This window comes from Macrobrachium nipponense, chromosome 22 (genome assembly GCF_015104395.2).
Source record: "Macrobrachium nipponense isolate FS-2020 chromosome 22, ASM1510439v2, whole genome shotgun sequence".
In the NCBI taxonomy this organism is placed as follows: domain Eukaryota; kingdom Metazoa; phylum Arthropoda; class Malacostraca; order Decapoda; family Palaemonidae; genus Macrobrachium; species Macrobrachium nipponense.
This window is the reverse complement of record NC_087213.1, coordinates 69673564-69694809: the sequence shown is the minus strand read 5'-3', so window position 1 is coordinate 69694809 and position 21246 is coordinate 69673564. Positions and strand designations below refer to the sequence as shown.

The 21246-nt window shown below is 46.1% G+C and overlaps 1 protein-coding gene across 6 annotated transcripts in view; it reads left to right on the top strand.

Moving 5' to 3' along the window:
• LOC135198793 (uncharacterized) overlaps window positions 1–21246 on the top strand; it is a 98066-nt gene that overhangs the window by 6115 nt on the left and 70705 nt on the right. For all 6 annotated transcript variants that reach the window (XR_010310891.1, XR_010310890.1, XR_010310889.1 and 3 more), the window contains exons 2-4: window positions 3026–3127; window positions 4679–4808; window positions 12750–12863. Coding sequence is in view for 3 of the 6 variants with exons in the window: in XM_064226745.1 (XP_064082815.1) it covers window positions 3058–3127; window positions 4679–4808; window positions 12750–12863 (314 nt within the window). In the remaining 3 variants the exon portion in view is untranslated. The remainder of the gene's footprint in view (window positions 1–3025; window positions 3128–4678; window positions 4809–12749; window positions 12864–21246) is intronic.

The following is a 21246-nucleotide window of genomic DNA, read 5'->3' as shown; positions in this document are numbered from 1 at the left end:
AAATTCACCATAAATATAAATATTGTCCTAGAGACTTCCAATTTCTTTCAAAATGAAGACAAATGATTGAATATTACTATAATGTAAGAATATTAGCTTACAAATGCAGTTTTCGACCATATCTGAAAGAGTTTAAAGTTGACCTGAATGTCGAATGGTTTTTATATATAATTTTTTTATATGCAATTATTTCGGAAATAAGAAAAGCTACAACTCTCAAATATTTTTTGTTTTTTTGTTTTATTCTACATGAAATTGCGCACATTTTCATATATAAAACTCTATGAAATGCCTAATATTAAATGGAGCAAATATTCTGAGAATGGGACTTACGCATTTCGGAGATTTGTGGCGGAGAATCTGCGCGCGGAGGGAAGGAAAGTTTTTTTTAAAAATTCACTATAAATTTAAATATTGTGCTCAGACTTTTGAATTTGTTTCACGATGAAGATAAATGACTGAATATAACTAGACTGTAAGAGTTTTATCTTACAATTGCGTTTTCGACCATTTCGGTAGAGTCAAATTTGACCGAACGTGGTTTTTTTTTCTATTTCATCGTGAATGTTATATGCCAAATATTTCAAAATGAGGAAAAGCTACAACCTTCAAACTATTTTTTGTTTGTATTATACATGAAAGTGCGCACATTTTCATATATAAAACTTTATGTAACGGCTAATTTAAAATGGTGCAAACATTACCACAATCGCACGTATGATTTTTTCGAAAGAGTTACCGCGCGGACGTAAAGAAAATGTAATTTTTTTTATAAATTCACCATAAATCGAAATATTGTGCTAGAGACTTCCAATTTGTTGCAAAATGAAGGTAAATGCTTGAATATTACTAGAATATAAGCGTTTTAGCTTACAATTGCGTTTTTCGACCATTTCGGTAGAGTCAAAGTTGACCGAAGGTTGAAAATTTGTCACTTATCATTTTTTATATGAAAATATTTCAAAATTGATTAAAGCTACAACCATGGGTTGTTTTTAGTTGTATTGTGCATGAAATTGTGCACATTTTCATATATAAAACTTTATGTAACGGCTAATTTAAAATGGTGCAAACATTACCACAATCGCATGTATGATTTTTTCGGAAGAGTTACCGCGCGGACGTAAGGAAAAAGTTTTTTCATAAATTCACCATAAATCGAAATATTGTGCTAGAGACTTCCAATTAGTTTCAAAATTAAGGTAAATGATTGAATATTACTAAAATATAAGAGTTTTAGCTTACAATTGCGTTTTTCGACCATTTCGGTAGAGTCAAATTTGACCGAAGGTTGAAATTTTGGCACTTATCGTTATATGAAAATATCTCAAAACTGATAAAAGCTACAATCATGAGTATTTTTTTTGTTCTATTTTACATAAAAATGCGCACATTTTCATATATAATACTCCATGTAACGGCTAATTTAAAATGGTAAAAAAATTATGTCAAAGTGACGAAATAATTTCCGAGATGTGTCACAGATACTTTTTAGTGCGGCAAGAAAGAAATTCGCGCTTGCGCGCCTGCGTAACGATTGTAAACAAAACAACACCTTGATCCGTGAAATCCCAGCATCCCCCAAGGCGCGTGATTCAAGAGTTTTCGGCTGGTAGGCCTAAAAGTATTTTTCCGCGAATTTTTAAAAAAACTTTTGTATGTCGACGTAAAATACGTCCAGTCGGCACCCGAGAGACAAAAAATGTCGACGTAAAATACGTCCAGTCGGCGTTTAAGGGCTAGTAGGCTTATGATTTATTTTGCTTTCCCCAGAAGTATTGCAGTGGGTGTCAATAGTCAATTAGGGTAAAATACCAAATGGCCATCTCTACCATAGTGTGACCACCTCCCCAAAAATTGGAAAGTATGGCCTTAGTTTGTGACTTGGGAGAAAAAACTTAGTACTTCAAGAGGAAAGTAGAAGTCTCAAGGTGTTGCTTGACGGACGCTGGCTCTTGACTAATATCTATCCTGGGTTACAGGACGTGTCAAAATATTTTTTCGGGAAGGTGGTTGCACTACGGTAGAGACCGGCCATTCAGTATTTTACCCTAGTACCTATGACTGTGTGGGATAAGTTTGTAAAATCTCTCACTTAATTATCACAAAAGACAGTGACAAATTACTTGCCTCTTGTTGGAACTTATGTGTGGTGTTAGATACCTAGTACTATGTATTACTATGCAACTCAATATGGGGTGATATGCTATCCTCACAAGTCAATATAACTTGCTTAGTACGAAAATGAAAGTTAAATCAATCATAAATTTACATCTAGCTTACTCTACTGAGACACTAGGTACTAGTTATTATCTTTTGTTTGTGTTTTAACATTCATTCCCATGGAGCTGTTACTATAATTGGCAAGTAGGCCTATGGAACTAGTTGTGATATCTAAGTAAAAATTTCCCCTGCTTTTTGTAAGGTTAAGTATAATCGATAAGTTGACATTTTACTACTCACTGAGTTAGGCTATGATGAGCATTGCCTATTTTTCACCTTAGAAAATTCTGCTACATGATATCATCAGTTCAGTGATGAATCCTCTTTAGTTTTTGTTTGTTTTCTGTCAGCTGAGCATTAATACTTTTGAATTGTTTAATTTATTGCTTTTGTTTAAGTGAAGCATATGTGAGAAATGAGGTTTGATATTTGGAACTTCATAAAACAAAGTATGTACAGTGCCGAACTGAAACGTGTTTGATAGTGTCACCATCTAGCAGTCCTTTTTTATCCATTGTATACTATGTATAGGGAATATAAGCATTAGTCATCAGTTGTAAGTATTATTTTTTGTGTTGGTAGTAATGGTTTTAATACATTAATTATAAATGTGTAAAGACAGACTAGTGTTTTGTATGTAGTTGATTATGACACCCTTGTTAGCCTACTACCACTACATTATATTATAGCAGCCTGCTGGCATAATATGATAAGTTAGTAATTGAATGGTAGTTTAGGGTTGGTAGATATTTTATTCTTTGGAAAAATGGGAAATTTTTCAATCATTTGTTATAATTTCCAGGCTCAGAAGAAAGGGTTCACTTCATTGCAAATATGAACTGTTTGGAATCTACTAGTACAAAGGCAAGCCATAGAAAAGTGACTGCAGTTGTAGTTGGTGCAGGTAAGTTATAGTAGTCTCTCTCTCTCTCTCTCTCTCTCTCTCTCTCTCTCTCTCTCTCTCTCTCTCTCTCTCTCTCTCTCTCTCTCTCTCTCTCTCTCTCTCTCTCTCTCTCTCTCTCATGTTAAACATACTGAAGATTAGAATTCTTGGTACCTTTGTTACATTGACCTTGCATTTGTTTATTCTTCTTAAGTAATAGGGCTAATAGCATTGTTCTTGCTATTAGCAGGATGTGTAAAGAGATTTCTAAAGAGGTTAGAGAACCTCAAAAAAAATTATGAGGCTCCACAACAATCAAGGATAATATGCAGCTATAGAACTAATCTATTGTGAGTTTTTCCTAATATCTTGAAGGGAAAGATGATGTAATAAGATTGCCGGAGCAGAATATGAAATATGGGAAGAGGCTGAGTTTTTACAATTCTAGTTGTTTGGTTGGCTGTATGCAGAGGATTTTGGAATAAAGCCATAAAGAAAAAAGAATGCCCATTGTCTACATAAATTAGAAAATATGGTTTGAATATCACATTAGTAAGCAAAGCAAAGTTTTATGAAAAAGACTTGTGCAACCAGACATTGACACTTTCAATGATATAGGAAGATATTCTGCTGAAGTACGATTGCAAAATGCTCAGAATTGGGGCTGGAGTGCTCTGGCAGTTAGATCCAGAGACTGGAAAATTTATGTAAATGGTCTAGGAACTTAATGATAGAGAGAGAAGCAATCATTTACAGAAGTGGCTAGATGGCAACCAATTTGAAGGCTTCTGTGATTACTATTGATAAAGAGTGTAAATTGGACAAGGTCATTGTACTGTACTAGTGTTCATCTGTGGTGGAGGGATTTACATGTTTCAAGTAATTTTTTCCTTCAGTAATCATGGCCTTTGAAGGTATTCACCGCTAATCCCAAAAGTGAAGTGGTTTATTCTCATTTATTGTCATCCACAAGAAAACAAACACAGTCATCTCACTGGAAACTGTTTTGCTACTCGGGTAGTATTATACACACGGCTTCAGCTTTGAAAAGGCCATTGAGGCAGAAGATGGATTATTTTCATTAACTGCTGAACAGCTTTCTACTAAAGATCACTTCTCTTCATGGGTAATAGAAGCATCGTTTGAGTAAGCTAGCTGAAGTTCCTTTGGACAGATCCTCATGTCCTATTTTTTGTGTGGGGGGGCGCTTAATTATTGTGGGCATTGTTTTAACACAATATTTATTTATTTAGTGAATTATTTACAATTATCAGTAGTACTGATATAATTTTGATATAGGTGATTATAATGCTGGTTGAAGTGAGCAGGGAAAAGATTTAAATATGATTCATAAGGTTCTTTGTAAGTTGATAATAGGAGAATTTCATGGAATACTAGAGCCATGGCAACATAAAACTGTAAAATTTCTTTAAGAATGTATGGTAACCTTTATATAGGATTTGTTGCGTATTGCATTTACCAAAAATCTTTTATCTACCATCAAAATTTGTTCATTTACCAAAAATCTTTATCTCCCTTCAAAATTTCTTTAAAGTATTCTTTTATGTCTAGGTAACAGAGGAAAGAATTATGGAAATTATGCCATCCAGTTTCCTGATCTCTTTGATATAGTAGCTGTTGCTGAGCCAAGAAGACATGCACGGGAATATTTTCAGCGTAACCATTCAATAGAAACAGAGAAGTGAGTACATGTAATAATTTCAAAGAAATAACAATAATGTACAGTGACATTGAATGTGATGCTTACAAGTAAGTTACTTTTGTTTGCAATCTATTCACCCTTGTATGTATATACAGTATTTTAAATAAGAATATTCATAATTCAATTATAGCAGGTACATACAAGTGTATGTATATGCAGTATTTTAAATAAGAATACTCATAATTCAATAATAGCAGGTACATATTGCATTTTTTATGTCAGAAGAAAGAGATATGGAATCAAGTGTTAATTTCTTTTGAAGAAGTAATAAACAGTACAGTGTATGTACTAGGAAATTAATGCTTTCACTTATATAACTTACCCGGTGGTTACATATAGCTGTCGTCTCCTGACGTCACGGCAGAATTTGAAATTCGCGGTAGCGCTAATGGTTTGACAGGTGATCCCTCTACTCCCGCCCTCTACCGGGTACCGGGAACCATTCCAACAATAAATCAGAAGTTTTCCTGCCGTCCGGAACGGTAACACAGGTTCCTCTGCTGGTTGAAATTTGGATTTGATCATCTTGGTTTTTCTCCTTTTGGTGATGTACCTTGAGTTTACTGATCTTTTTGATAGCGCTATAGTTTATTTTGGTTTTGATATTGTTTTGTCCCTTTTTAGGAATTATTTTGAATTCTTCACGATGTCTGACACCGGCTCTGTTCAGTATAGGGTGTGTAGTAGTGGGTGTAAGACTAGACTTCTTAAAGCTTCACTTGATCCTCATTCTACTTGTGTTAGTTGTAGGGGACGTGAATGTTCTTTTGAGAATACGTGTGAAGAATGTAAGTCTCTAACATCTCATGAGTGGAAGGCACTGGGAAAGTATATGAGAAAGTTAGAAAAAGATAGAATCAGAAAGGCTTCACAGAGATCTTCTTCTAAGTTAGTGAGTAGCCAGGATATTCCTCTGAATTCTATTAATCCTGTTCCTATTAACCCCGTAGTGGTTGCTCCTGCCCTCGAATCTGTATCTCCCGATCCCGATCCCGTGTCAGTATTACGAGCCGATATGGACTCGAAATTTGTCTCTTTCCTCACCACTATGCAGAAAATGGGTGAGACAGTGCAAGAAGTGGTAGTTAAGTGTGATAAATTACTTAGTGCAAGTGTAGTGGAGGAGGTGGTTGTTCGGCCCGTTCGTTCTTTCTCCTAGGTCTAGGCCCCTGTCAAACTCCCCAGATCCTGGGAGGAGGCATGCCGAAAACCGAAGGGAGGCGAGCGGGACCTGCTCCCGAGCAGCCGCCCCCTCAAAGCAATCCTGTAGCGTATCCCAGGATGCTGTCGCTCACCATTGTTGGAAAGGTGTTGCGAGGAAGTGTTTTTCGTCAAGTGACTCTAGTTCAGATGTTTCCTCTTATAGAGGTTGGCGTAATAAGACTTCTAGACCGCTGAAAAGGTCGCGCCGATGGTTTCGCCATGCTGCGGTTCCCAAGAAGGTGGCGGCTGCCGAACCTTCTTGTAGTTTTTGGGAGGAGCCTGAAGCCTTTTCTCCGGCGGTTTCGATTTATCGCCCTTCTCTCATAGAATTGGAGAAGCCGAACACGCACATCCTTCGGAGCCTTCTCCAGAGCCTCCTCAAGCGATAACTCCTGCGGCTCCAGACGTGTTTGTGGATCATCCTTCTACCACCCCCGCGCCTTCTACGTCGGTGGATCCTCAACCTTCGGTGTTTGAACAGATGAATGCCAAGTTAGGCAGTATCTTGGAGCTTTTTGGCAAGTCTCTTTCGTCCCCGAATTGCGCTCCCGACCGCCTTACATCTTCCGCAGACTACTGTGCAGTCTCTTCGCAGGCTCCTTGCAGTCGCCTCTTCAGGCTCAGACTCTCCGTGTGACTCTCTTCAGACGCCACTTCAGGCGCCTGGTCGGACTCCTTCCTGACTCCGTCTATGGCGCCACGTCAGGCTCTCGCTCGAGCGCCACCTTCAGCCGCCAACGCAGCCGCCAGCTCAGCCGCCCGGATACGTCTCAGTTCAGGCCTCAGACGTCTTCTCCTGCTTTCTCACACCCTCCTCGGACGCGTCAGGGTGTGACTTCGCCGAACAGGATTCCTCTTCCGATGGAATGTTCGCCAGTTTCGTCGAAGGAAGCTTCGGACTTGGAGGAAGAAAGAGAAGGACTTACAGAAAAAAGACAAGCATTTGTCGGGGCTATAAACTCCTTTTACGCCATCCTTCGTTGACAACTTTGGAGATTCTTTTGCGCCTTCCGTTTCCAGTTTCTCCTTAGTTCGCAGGTGAAAAAGGACAGTAAGCCTGACTCCTCGTCCTCGTTCACGCGTCTCGTCCTCCTCGATTTCGGCTAAGAAAGCGATCAAGAAAGTTAACGCTTGGCTTTTGTTTTGGAGAACGAGGGCAACAGGGAAAAATGTTTTTTGTCTTCCCCCTTCGAGACATTTCGTCAAGGAGCCGTGTCTGGTATGACACTGGAGAAGTTTTTCCCTGGGTGTGACTGCCTCCGCTCAGGGAGACTTTTCTAGTCTCGTGGACTCTTCCCGCAGAGCAGCCCTTAATACTGCTAAGATTTTCTTTTCAACAAATGAAACTGGAGCATCTTTGCAAGAGTGTTTTCCGTGTTTTCGAAGTTGTTAGCTTCCTGGATTGGGCATTGCTTCAGCTGGCCAGGAAAAAGGTCAAGTCATTGGACTTTCGGAGGAGCAGTTGAAGGATTTTTGCCTCGGTACTGGATTGTATCGATAAAGGCATCTGTGATGGAGCTTCGGACCTCGCTGCCATTTTCGCCTCTGTGTTGAAGAAGAGGACAGCTTTGGTGCTCCTTCCTTGTCGAAAGGGGTTTCATCGAACCAGAAGTCTTGCCTTGCTCTTCTCTCCTTTGGACAAGAAACACCTATTTCCGCAAGAGATTGTGAGCGAGATCGCTCAATCTTTAACACAAAAAGCGACCCAGGATCTTTTATCACAGTCAGTGAAGAAGCCCAGGAAGATAGCTCCGGTTCTTTTCTGCTTCTCGAAGTGCTCCCTCCACGGAAGCTCCCTAAACCCATTTCGAGGGAGAGCTCCCGTTCGATCTCCTCCAGGTTTCGTGGGAGAGGTAGAGCCTCTTCTAAAACCACTCCCTCTTCCATCAAGAAGTAGGCCCGTAGTCCTCCACACAGCAGTAGGAGCCAGATTACACCTTTTCTGGCAGACCTGGTTTCATCTCGGAGCGGATCCTTGGACGGTCAGGTCCTGAAGGAAGGATACACCATTCCGTTCATCAAGCACCCCCCTCTCACAGAATTTCCTGTGAATTTGTCAGCCTACTCGGAGAACTCGAAAAATTTGCTGCCCTCCATCAAGAAGTTCTCGCCTTACTGGCAAAGAGGGCCATAGAGTTAGTGACTCTCCGCAGGAACCAGGATTTTACAATCGCCTTTTCCTGGTAAAGAAGGCCACGGGGGGTGGAGACCGGTGTTGGACGTCAGTGCCCTGAACGTCTTTGTCCTGAAGACGAAGTTTTCTATGGAAACGACCCAATCGGTATTAGCAGCTCTTCATCCTGGAGATTGGATGGTTTCCATAGACCTTCGGGACGCTTATTTTTCATATTTCCGATTCATTCGGAATCGAGAAGATTCCTGAGATTCGTCCAGGGCCGCATTTATCAGTTCAGGGCCCTCTGCTTCGGCCTGTCGACAGCTCCACAATGTTCACCAGAGTTCTGTCGTCAGTAGCAAAGTGGCTTCATCTAGACGGGATACGAATATCCATGTATCTAGACGATTGGCTTCTCAGGGCAAGGTCCAGACAGAAGTGTGTGGAGGACCTACAAAAGACTTTAAGGATGACGGAAAGCCTAGGTTTGTTAGTAAACAAGGAAAAGTCATGTCTCACTCCTTCCTCAGGAGATAGTTTATTTAGGAGTGAGACTGAATTCAGTTCTTTTTTCAGGCTTTTCCGTCTCGCCAAAGGATCGACTCATGCCTGAACAAAATAGACGGAATTTCTCGTCAGACAAACTTGCTCGGCGAATCAGTGGATGAGCCTTTTAGGAACCTTGGCTTCAATAGAGCAATTTGTAAGTCTGGGCAGGCTCAACATGAGACCACTTCAATTTTACTTGAAGCAGAAGTGGCAAAGGAAGAAGTTCCCAGACTCCTTCGTGTTCCCCATCTCGGAAGGAATCAAACAGGACCTACTTTGGTGGAAATCAGAAGGAAGGCTAGAGGAAGGCTTGTCTCTAAGCCAGTTGAGCCCCAACCTTACTCTTTTGTCAGACGCATCGGACAAAGGGTGGGGAGCTACTCTGGGGAGAAAGGAAGTGTCGGGACTTTGGCAGATTCATCAGAAAGCTGGCACATAAATCTAAAAGAGTTGAAGGCGATTCATTTGGCTCTAATGCACTTCAAGACAGAGGTAAGAGGGAAAGTAGTGCTGGTTTTCAAGCAGACAACACCACGGCTCTCTCTTACATAAAAAAACAGGGGGGGACACACTCGTTCTCATCTGTGCGAGGCGGCGAGAGACCTACTCATTGGGCGAAAGAGAACAAGGTTGTCTTGAGCACAAGATTTATTCAAGGCTCGAAGAATGTAAAGGCAGACATCTCAGCAGGAGAGGACAAGTCCTCTCCACAGAGTGGACGTTACATCCTCAAATATGCAAGAAGCTTTGGGGGATTTGGGGATGTCCTCAGTTGGATCTCTTCGCCACAAACAAGACAGCTCGTCTACCACTGTATTGCTCCCCAGTTCCAGACGAGGAGTCGTTTACAGTGGAGGCCATGCTGCTTCGGACTGGTCAAATCTGGATCCTGTATGCCTTTCCACCTTTCAAAAATGCTAAGATTAGTTCTGGCAAAGTTCAGAGGTCATCAGAACGTCAGGATGACTCTGATAAGCCCCCTTTTGGCCGGCCAGGGAATGGTTTCCGGATCTACTACTGCTGTTGACGGACTTTCCGAGGAGAGTTACCGTTAAGGAAGGATCTACTCAGACAGCCCCACTTTCTGAGGTTTCCATCACAACTTGTCCGCTCTTCGACTAGTCGCCTTCAGACTGTCGAGCATCTCCTCAGAAAGAGAGGATTTTCAAAGAGAGCTTCAAGGGCTATTGCTAGACCCAGAAGAGAATCCTCTGATCGAGTGTACCAAGCTAAGTGGGTCCAATTCAGAGCTTGGTGCAAAGAAGAAGGAATTTCGTCTTCTAAGACCTCTATAGCTCAGTTAGCTAACTTCCTTCTTTTTCTTCGTGAGAAGAAGAAGCTTTCTACCAGACGATTAGGGTTATAGAGCTATGTTGTCTTCTGTGTTCAGACATCGAGGATTAGACATTTCTAATAATCAAGACCTCTCAGACCTGATTCGTTCCTTTGATACGACCAAGACAAAGGAGTCAAGAACCAGTAGTTGAACCTGTGAGTTCTTAATGGTGGATGTCAGATAAAATTCCAAACCATCTCCCCTCCCTAAGTTCTTTTAAGATCTGACCAGGAAGACCCTTTTTCTTTGTGCTTTGAGCATCAGCTAGAAGAATCAGTGAGCTGCATGCTATTGATAAGAGAGTTGGATTCGCTAAGGGCAATGCCATTAGCTCATCAATGCTGGGGTTTTTGGCTAAGAATGAAAATCCCTCACGTCCTTGGCCTCGTTCTTTCTCTATAAAGAACATTTCGGAGTTAGTGGGGCCTAATGAGCCTGAATGTCTTCTCTGTCCAGTGAGAGCACTTAGACATTATGTGCAAAGGACCAAAGGTATAAGAGGTAAGAGTGATAACCTGTGGTGTTCAGTGAAAGATCCTTCTCGTCCTCTTTCTAAAAAATGCGCTCTCCTTCTTTTTAAGGAATTTGATTTCTGAGGCACACGGACAATGTCACAGACTCAGATATCAAAGTGAATTTTAAAGTCAAAGCTTCATGAAATTAGAGCAGTGTCTACGTCTATGGCCTTTAGACGTAATCTGTCTTTTGAAAGACATTATTAATAAATACATATTTGGAGAAGCAATTCTGTCTTCGCATCTCATTATCTGACAGATTTGCAAACCAAACATATGAAAATTGCAGTAACATTGGGGCCATTCATTGTGACTGACACGGTATTGGGTGAGGGAGAGAAGGATGTATCCCATCCTCACTAACTTTTCTCCTTGATTTATGTTTTTTTGTATTTTTAAGGTTGTCTGAAGATACAGGGGAGTTTTTTGATTTTTTGTATCTTTCAGTCTTTTAATGTCTGGTGTATTTCTTAAACGGTTGGTGATCCCTCTTTTTTCATTGTATTTTGTGTGATTTGTACTGCGCCCATGAGCAGGGGCATTATAGTCGGTTGTCCGTTACGGTCACGTCCCCCTCCCAACGGCACGTACTATTATTGTGTCCGACGCACGGATCCATATATCCTGTCGGTACAATAAAGGCCAGCAGACTACAGAGGCAGTAACCACTGAGTCAGCGGTCTTTAAAGGTAAGGAACCTATATCTTCGGATAATTCCAACAGTTGTTATTTTAGCTGCCATTGTCCCACCACCTAAATGTGTCAATCAGCTATATGTAACCACGGGTGTAGTATAAGTGAAAATGACATTTTTATATAATATTTAAAGTTTCACTTATACTTACCCGGTGGTTACATAACGAAGCCCGCCCTCCTCCCCTCATATGGACAGGTAGGCATGAAACTTCTGATTTATTGTTGGAATGGTTCCCGGTACCCGGTAGAGGGCGGGAGTAGAGGGATCACCTGTCAAACCCTTAGCGCTACCGCGAATTTCAAATTCTGCCGTGACGTCAGGAGACGACAGCTATATGTAACCACCGGGTAAGTATAAGTGAAACTTTATATTATTATAAAAATGTCATTTTTTTACAGATAGAAAATTATACATAAAATAGTAGGGAGGTTTTATTTTACTTAAGTTTTTTGCCTTCTACAGGGTTTTAATGCCTACTTTAAGTAAAAGTGACAGGCTTTCATGTATAGTAAATTAGATTTCCTGTTTGAAACTCTGTGGACTTTTTGAGAGGGTTATGACACAAGAACCCTTGGCATTGCAGTTAGACAAAATTGCTTTGCACATTTAAAGAGTTGTTAATTATTGATATACTAATTGGCAGTAATCCTTCAATTATCTTTATCTCCATTATCCAAAACTCGACATTGTGCGACACACCCTGACCAGGGACGAAACCCCAAAGATATATGATATATATAAATCTTTAAGATTTTGGAAAAAACAGCTGTCCAATGGTTGGCAATGTTGTATGGCCTCATGAAAATGTTGGTAACATTACTTATACTCAATGAAAATGTTGGTAACATTACTTATACTCATGAAAATGTTGGTAACATTACTTATACTCAAACGGACTGAGAAAGTGTTTTAGGGGTGGGGGAGACCTCAAGAAGTTCCCAAAGGGGGGGAGTGGGGTCAGCTGGCTGGGTGCCATGTGAGAGGAGAGGTAGTAAAGCTGTGTAGAGGAACTCAGACAAGAGGTTGTTTTGGAAGGTGGATGAAGCTAAGGAGCAGTTTCCCTGAATGGGAAGGTATGGGTGGAGAGGGCTAGGTAAACATCTGACTTGAACTTGTTTCGTGTTGTTACATTTAAGATTTTTCATTTAGATTTATGCTATTCTTAAGTATATTTTTACTGAATTTTCTCATTTGTTAATTTTACAACCCAAAAGAGCTGGGGAGCAGTTTCCCTGGCTGAGAGAGTGATGTCTGTTTCCACTTCATAATGGTATTTTCATTTGTAACTGAAGTACAATATTTACAAGATGTCATGTTGATTTTTGAGTAGAATGTTCTTCCTGATAAGTAGCAGCATTTTAATTCAGCCTTGGTTGATGTTTATTAAATGAAGTATTGTATGTGCATTGCATTTTTGCAAGTATAAAGCATTCATGTTTTTGAAAATTTAGTATAGTTCATTTTTTAACGCATTTTCAGTATTTACTCTCTTTGTGATTTTCAGGTGCTTTGATGGATGGGAAACGCTGGTTTTGCAAACCAGACTTGCAGATTGTGCTATTGTGGCTACTCAAGATCAGGATCATGTTAAACCTACTGTTAAGCTGGCTAAGATAGGGTAAGATCTCTGTTAGATCTGTTAGATAAATAAAATTTTGGTATATGTATTGTACATTTTGTAAAAAAGAAAAGAAAAAGGAAAATGTTGAACTTAAAATGGTTTAAGTATGAACTTGTGAAACCTTTTACTTTGCCGTTTCTTTCCAAATCACCATTTAAATATTTAGGATGAGTAGCCATTATGATAAGAAACACCTCTTTATATATATGTTTTTGCACATGATTATAATCTTTGTTTGCTGTCATCTTGTTTCACATAAGTGACTTACTAAGCAATTACATAGCTGGAAGTGTCCTACCACAGCAGTTGAAAATTCAAATTTGGTGGTGGTATTGCCATCGTTAGTGCAGGTGAATGGGACCCACCCACTTTCGGGAACACCTGGTACTGCTGAGCAGACAACCAGCAATTCGTTTTCCGCTGGTTCCCAATCAACATGATTATGGTCAGACTCTAGAGCTCGTCAGGTGTGCTATCACCTTGTACGGGCAGGAGTTACCAGATCTCACAGATTCATTGTGTACAACCTTTGATTGTGTTTAACCGGTTACCAGCTGGCGCTTAAAAAATATCCTTTTGTTAAGACCTCAGGTTTGTTAGCTATGAAAAATACAAATTGATTAAAAAATTTGTCATTTTTGCAGTGAAGACTGCAAATCTATAATGGCTAAGTTTAGTTATGATTCGCACTCTTAAGTACATAAAGTATAGAGGACAGGAATGTAACAGAGAAGTAACTTGCATTGATTGCCAGGAGTGGGACAAGCAGATGTGGAAGATTTTTAAATCTCATTCTGAGAAAATGGAAAGGGATAGGAAGAGGAAGATGGCTCTTAGAGCCGGAAGTAGATCAGTTATAGAGTTGACTCTTTTGCCTGTAGAAATCTGTCTCTTCTCCACTTTTGTCTGCAATCTTTCCTATTATCAGTCCTTTTACTTCATTGCCACATACTCCGTTACAAGTTTCCCATGCTTCCAATCACAACATCATAACCAGCCTCTGAGTCTAGAATAGCTAAGAAATTGTATTTTTAAATATCTAACTTCCCTGGTAATTACATATATATAGCTTTATCCCGCCGATTCGTCGCGCGCACAGCAGAAATTCAAAATTCGCGGCAATCGCCGATAGATGGTCAGGTGATCATACCTGTGCTGTGCTCCCTCTACCCAGGTACTTGGAACCATTCCCATTTGTCCTCAGAAATTCCATGCCCCTGTTCTCAGAGGGGAGGAGGGAGGGACCTTTTATATATTTAACTACCAGGTAAGTATATTTAAAAACTTATTTTAAAATGAAAATACCATTTTTAAATATCTAACTTCCCTGGTAGTTACATATATATAGCTGATTGACACCATTGGTGGTGGGTTAGAGAACCGCAACACTGTTGGGAATTCGTATAATTATTAATCGCTACAAATTAGCTGTACCAATAATCTGGTTCCTACCTGATAAGGAAGCTGGCTTCATAGTTTTCCTGCCTCATTCGCCTGCATTCCTTGAAAGACCCAGCGATCCACCCAGAGGGCTGTAGAAAGTCTCTGTGGGGCTGTCACACAGTCTTTGACCTTAACATGACTAGACCACCACCCTTGCTATCCTGGCATAGCCATGGACAATGAGCTGACCACCTGACCCACTAACACACTAAAAACACACTCCATAAAACCTAGTTTGTTCCGACACGGCATACAAACCTTCGGTCCTTTTACAATAGGAAGGTACTAGCGGCAGCTGGATAGGTCGTAAGCTTTCGAACAAGGGGTTCGTAGTTAACTGCTTGTCCGACAGCGCGCTGCGCGCGACTGGGAGGTAAACAAATCACTTTTGCTTTCGGCCTCACAGCGAGTGGACGTGTGTGTTCGACGCTCTCTTGCCCTTGCTTCTCCGTCGTTTGCTTTCATTGAGTATTTGGTTGTGTTTGTGTATGAATCATAATTGTAAGTACAATCATTTCCTCTTTTTTTCAATCCATTGTGAATTATTGATCAATCATGGAATCTCCACGCCTCGCTACCCCCCCGGAGATTGTGCCCGGGTCACGAAGGGCGTAAATGCGGTAAGTTCCGCTCGTTCCCTGAAATTGATCCACATATTTTGTGCGCTCGGTGTCGGGGACGCGAATGCACCCGAGCCGAGCCCTGTGAAGTGTGGTTCCGTAAATTGGTCGGAGGCGCAGTGGGGCTTGTACGAAGGTAGGAAGAAGCGAAGGCCTGCAAAGGAGTCGTCGGAAAGAAAGCTCTCCCGCGGACCTCCTTTGGTTACGGACACTTCGTCTTCTTTCCTGCCGCCCGCTCAGCTCCCACGTTTGGCGCCTTCCCCTTAGGGGGGGGTTTCTAGGTCCTTCTCCTCACCCGACCTGTCGAGTGGTGGAGGAGGGCGCTAGATACCCCGATGTCGAGTTGTACTCTGGGTCCTCTATACGTTCGTCTTCGCGCGAGCGGGTGAGGATCCTGCTAATCACCCGACCTTTGCTTCCTCAGGTGCGGTTGCCGCGAAGACGACCTCGGACAGGTGTGGGCATCGTTGGGTCTGCAGGTGGCGTGCCGAGTGTCCAGGGGCTGCTCTACCATCTCGCTGGCTCTGTGGCGGTCAGCATGCTACGGTAATAACCACCACCACGACCCTTTCAACGCCTGGCTATGCTTCACCTCCTCACCTGGTGTACACCCCGCACGCGTCTCTGTCACACCAACTACATCGGTGCAGGGGCCAGTCGCTGTAACCATGGGGGAGTGTGATGCCGCCGCCTGGGTTTTGCCGTGCTGCCGCGACCGGACTTCGTGTGCCCGAAGAGCTCGCCCTGGACCTCCCACCAGTACCTAGGATGTCTGTGCCGCTGGTCCGTCCACCTGGACCGCCTGTACAGCCTGCCGTACCTGCCGTACCTGCCCAGCCGCTGTTCACGGACGTGATGTTGCCGACCACTGCTGCCGTTCCTGTACCTGCTCCTGCCGTCTCCACTGCTGTTCCTGTGATGCCTGCACCTGCTGACGTTGTTCCTGTTCGTGGCGCCGCTGCTCCCGATGCCGATCTGTTCGGACAGGTGCGTCCGGGCCTGCTTGCTTCGGCAACAGCAGCCCCGGCTCCGCCCTGGATGACAGATCTGACATCGGTCCTGAGGAGGTTGAACGAAGAAGAAGAAGAAGAGGAGGAAGGTGTCGTCGTCATCTTCATCGTCTTCTTCGTCGTCGTCGTCGTCTGCCGCCTCTTCCCCTTCTTCTTCTAAGGCTCCCCCGCCATAAGTAAGAAGAAGGTCGCCTCCCCCCCCCCCCCCTCCCCCCCCCCCAAGAAGTCTCCTCGGGAGCTTCTAAGGGCCCGTCTCGCTCCGGTGAGACGGGGGTTCTTCCGCTGGTCACCCTGCTCCTTCGGGGGCAGGACCCGTCTCTTCTTCCGCAAGGAAGAAGACTACGGGGACCAGAGGAGTGCCGGCTAACACCGGCACATCCTCAACCTACTGTTAGTGGTTCGACCACGGCAGCAGGGTCCGTCTCGGCCTCTCGTTTCGCGAGAGGTACCGAGTGTACGGTCGCCTACCAGCGACCGTGCAGCTAGGAACCAGACCTCTGAGCCAGCTCAGCGTCAGGTTCACGGCACGGACGGAAGACTGGTGACAGCCGCTCACGGCGACTCTTTCACCAGACAGCTCTCGCTCTCGCGGCGAGCAGCTGGCTACCTGGGCGGACGTGACGGTCCACGGACCGGCCACGGGCTGAGGCTGGGAAGAGGTCCCCCCGTTTCGCCGGCACCAGCCACGGCTGGTACCAGCGACGTGACGCGCCGTGAGGATACGCACCGGTCTCACCGTGACAGTGGAGCTCGCCGGTCGCCTGACCGTCACTCTCACAGAGAGCGATCGGGTACGCGACCAGCACCAGCTCTTCTGACACACGAGACCGGGGCCGCTGTTCTTTCCAGTCCAGGCCGTTCTCCACAGCGAGACGGCTCGACTAGGCCTGCAGCTCGATCGCCACCGCGGCGTGACGATCGCCTGCAGTCTTCCAAGCCCACTGGTTCTGCCAGCGAGCGAGGAGGGAGCGTTAGGTCTGCCTCTCCCATACCTTCAACCTCCTCGGGTTACACCCGGGAGGGGCGAGGTATTGAGGAGTGATCGTGAGGGGTGCGCCCCTCAGGATCCCACCACGCGGTCTCTAAACTTACCCAGGCCAACGGTTCTCGGACCGCCAGGTCCGTATTCACAAGTTGGCTGAGGATACCGAAGGGTTTGTCGCTGTTTTCCCGCCCCTCCGAGGGGGGAGGGTCTCGGGAGATGCTCCTGTTCGAGGGACTGGATTGCGGTCCTACTCCGCAGGATGCAGTCACTCCTGAGATCCAGAGGAACTTTGCCGAGGTAATTGCGCTGATTCGTCAGCACAACGACCTCGCGGAAGGATCGCCGCTCCCACCATCCGAGCCCACGTCCCGGCTCGAGTCGTTCTGGGGCCCGAAGAGGGAACCCAGACCGACGGTGGGTTTGCCGCGTTCCGAGCTTGCCGACTCAGTGCTGGACCAGGTAGAATCTCTTGTCTCCAGGCAAGACGGTTCTCTCAAGTCTGGGCAGGTCGAGCAAGCGGCTTCCACCTCCTCTGCTGCGACAGCGGCGTTTTTACGTGCCATCTGAGGACCCGATGCCGCCCAAACAGGTGAACCCGGAGTTAGCCAGGCTGACTCCGGGTGTGTCTCTGCAGCAGCTCTTGTCCGAGAACCTATGGTTCTCTCGCAGCAAGAGGCACTCGGCCTGGAATCGACTGCCATGGCAGCTTTCCAGGCCGTCTCCTGGTTAGATCTGTGGTCCCTCACAGTATCTAAGGTCGCAGCCAACTCCGGGGGAATTTCTCCCGAAGATGACTCGGCCTTTAGGAGACTTTGCCAGTCTGGGGGAAGAGCCATCTCCTTCCTTGCCCACCAGACGGTGAAACCTGTGGGCCAACCTGGTTCTCCGACGTAGGGACGCTGTCCTTACTCGAGTTTCCAGGGCGGCTGGGCGTGAAGCGGCATTGGGACTACGCAACGGATCTTTACGGAGTTCCACGTCTCTCTTCCCAGGAGAGATGGTGGACGCTGCGGTGGACAGACGGCGCACTGACGACAGCGACCAGTCTGGTTCACCAGGCAGTCTCGAAGGCTTCTGGGCAGCCTCGGACTGCGGCCAAGCCAAAGAGCTCGGCTAGCGCTTCCCTCGGCTGGCTAAGACGGGTAGTCGCGTCGAAGCCCGGGGAAAGACTCTGTCTTCTTCGACTTCTACAAAGGGGAGCCGTAACCAGCCCTCCTCCCAGCCCTCCTTCTCCCGAGGAGGCTCTGGGAAGAAGTCGAAGAAAGGGGGGAAACGCTAGGGACGGCGTTCCCCCTCACCTGCTGCCGGAAGTGGGGGGGTGCCTGGCCAGCCATTGGGCAACTTGGCAGCGCTACGGCGCCGAGACCTGGATTGTAGATGTCTTCGGGAGGGATATCTATTACCCTTCGAATCTCGGCCACCCCTCACCTCCAACCCGGTCCAACAGCAGTCGTACGTTCCAGGGTCATCGAAGGACGTAGCATTGAGACAGGAGATCAAGACCATGCTGAGCAAGAGAGCTGTAGAAATCGTCACGGATCAGTCACCGGGCTTTTACAGTCGACTCTTCCTGGTGGAAAAGTCTACGGGAGGCTGGCGCCCGGTGATAGATCTCTCTCCTCTGAACCGGTTTGTTCGCCAGACCCGGTTCACGATGGAGACGGCACGTTCCGTGCTCGACTCCATCAGGGAGAACGATTTCATGCTTTCAGTGGACTTGAAGGATGCGTATTTCCAAATACCCATTCATCAGTCCTCCAGAAAGTACCTCCGCTTCATCCTCGACGGGACGGTGTACCAGTTCAGGGCACTTTGCTTCGGTCTCTCAACCGACCCCACAGGTGTTCACGCGAGTGTTCACTCTGGTGTCTGCTTGGGCCCATTCGCACGGGATACGTCTGATGAGGTATCTCGACGATTGGTTAGTCCTGGCGAGCTCCCGCTCGCAGTTGCTACAGGACAGGGATCGACTGCTCGAGTTCTGTCGCGATCTGGGGATCGTTGTGAACTTCGAAAAGTCCGATCTCGAGCCCAAGCAGAGGATGAAATACCTGGGTATGCTGATCGACACGGTAGCAGGGCGAGTCTTCCCCGCAGACTCGCGGATCAGCAGATTCAGGGAGGCAGCCAACCAGTTCCTGTCTCGGCAGGACAGGTAGCTCAGCGATGGCAAGTCGTGATCGGACACCTGTCGTCACTCGAGAAGTTAGTCCCTCACGGGCGTCTTCACCTGCGGTCTCTTCAGTGGAGACTAAAGGAGAGTTTGGTCACAGGCGACGGGATCCCCCAAGCTTTCCAGTGTCACTGACACCGGAGGTGAGGCAGGACCTAGCCTGGTGGCTGGACGACAGGAACCTCTTAAGAGGAGTGCCTCTGCGCACTCCCCCCCCGGACATGCAGCTGTTCTCAGACGCATCGACCGAGGGATGGGGCGCACACCTGGAGGAGTTGCTGACTTCAGGAGTGTGGGACGAGAACGACAAGCACCTTCACATCAATGTACTGGAACTCAAGGCAGCATTTCTCGCTCTCCAAGGAGTTTTCCAGACCGCTTGATGGGACACTCAGTGGTGTTTGATGTGCGACAACACCACGGTAGTGGCCTACGTAACAACAAACAGGGGGCCTAGTGTCTCTCCCGTTGTACCAGTTGACTCGGCAGGTGCACGAGTGGGCCGAGGCACACTCAATAGAGCTGTCGGCACGCTACATTCCAGGGAAGAGGAATGTAGTAGCAGACACGCTCAGCCGTTGGGATCAGGGTGATTAGGGACCGGAGTGGTCTCTACACCAGGACGTGGCGGAAAGGCTCTTCGACCTGTGGGGGCGACCAGTCGTGGATCTGTTCGCCACCCGGCACAACAGAAAGCTTCAGGTTTTCTTCTCAGCCGTGCCGGACCCATGGGCAGCTGCAGAGGACGCTCTTCAACACCCGTGGGACAACCTCTTCGTCTATGCCTTTCCCCCGTTCAGCCTGATTCGCAAGGTGATCAGTCGAGCACTGGTCACCCCGAATCTCAGGATGATCCTGGTGGCTCCCAAATGGCCACAGGCCATTTGGTATCCGGACCTGCTCTCTTCTCGCAGGAGAACCGAGAGAGATTCCCCCTTGGCACAACCTTCTCGCCCAGCCACACGTCGAGCGGTACCACCGAGCAGTCCAGTCCCTACGACTTCACGGGCTGGCTGTTATCCACCATCTCTTGCAAACGAGAGGCTTTTCTCGTAGCGCAGCAACAGAGATGGCTGGAAACGTCCGTCAGTCCTCTGCAGCTGTGTACCAGGGGAAGTGGGCCGTCTTCTGTGGTTGGTGTCGTAGACGGGGTCTATCTCCTCTCAGAGCCACTCTTCAGCAGGTAGCGGATTTCCTCGTGTTTCTTCGCCGAGAGAAGCTCCTCTCAGTCCCCACAGTCAAAGGATACAGAGCCGCCCTGGCTCTTGTCCTGAAACTGAGGGGATTGGACATCTCGAACTCGTTCGAGATCTCCTTGTTATGAGGCGCTTTCAAAAGGTCTTGCCCACCCAGGGAACTCAGGCCCCCTGCGTGGGTGTGACTCTCGTCCTTAGGAGTTTGACTCGAACACCGTTCGAGCCACTCCGAGAGTCGTCAGACAGGGATCTGACCCTCAAGACCCTCTTCTTGCTGGCCCTGGCATCGGCGAGAGTAGGAGAACTTCATGGTCTTTCCTATGATGTACGACACTCCAGGGGATGGGGATCTGTGACGCTCGATTTCGTCCCGAACTTCGTTGCGAAGACTCAGAAACCGTCGGTCCCTGACGACAGGTTCGAGTCCTTCACGATTCCCTCCCTAATGGACTTCACCGATAATGATGCGGATGGAGATGCTGCTTTGTCCTGTGAGGGCGCTACGGCGCTATCTGAAGAAAACTCGACACCTCAGGCCTGAGTGTCGACGCCTCTTCGTTAGCACCGGGTAACCAAGAAAGAAGTATCCAAGAACACTCTTTCATTCTGGCTGCGTGAGGTCATCAGGAGGGTGTATGAGGCTGATGGTAGTGACGACATCCGTACGTCCCGTCCGAGAGCTCACGAAGTCAGAAGTATTGGCCCCTCGTTGGCGTTTCGTAAGAACTTCTCCGTGGCGCAGGTCCTGAAGGCAGGGGTCTGGTCTAACCAGACTACCTTTACATCCTTCTACCTTCGGGATATTGCCCACAGGTCCTTGGATACCTTTTCCTTGGGACCCGTGGTGGCTGCTCAACAGTTGTGTAGCTAACCCAGACCCTCGCAGGCTGAAACAGCATCGAGTCCTGGTGTGACTGTGTGGATGGATGTGTGAGTGAGTGAGTGACTGGCTC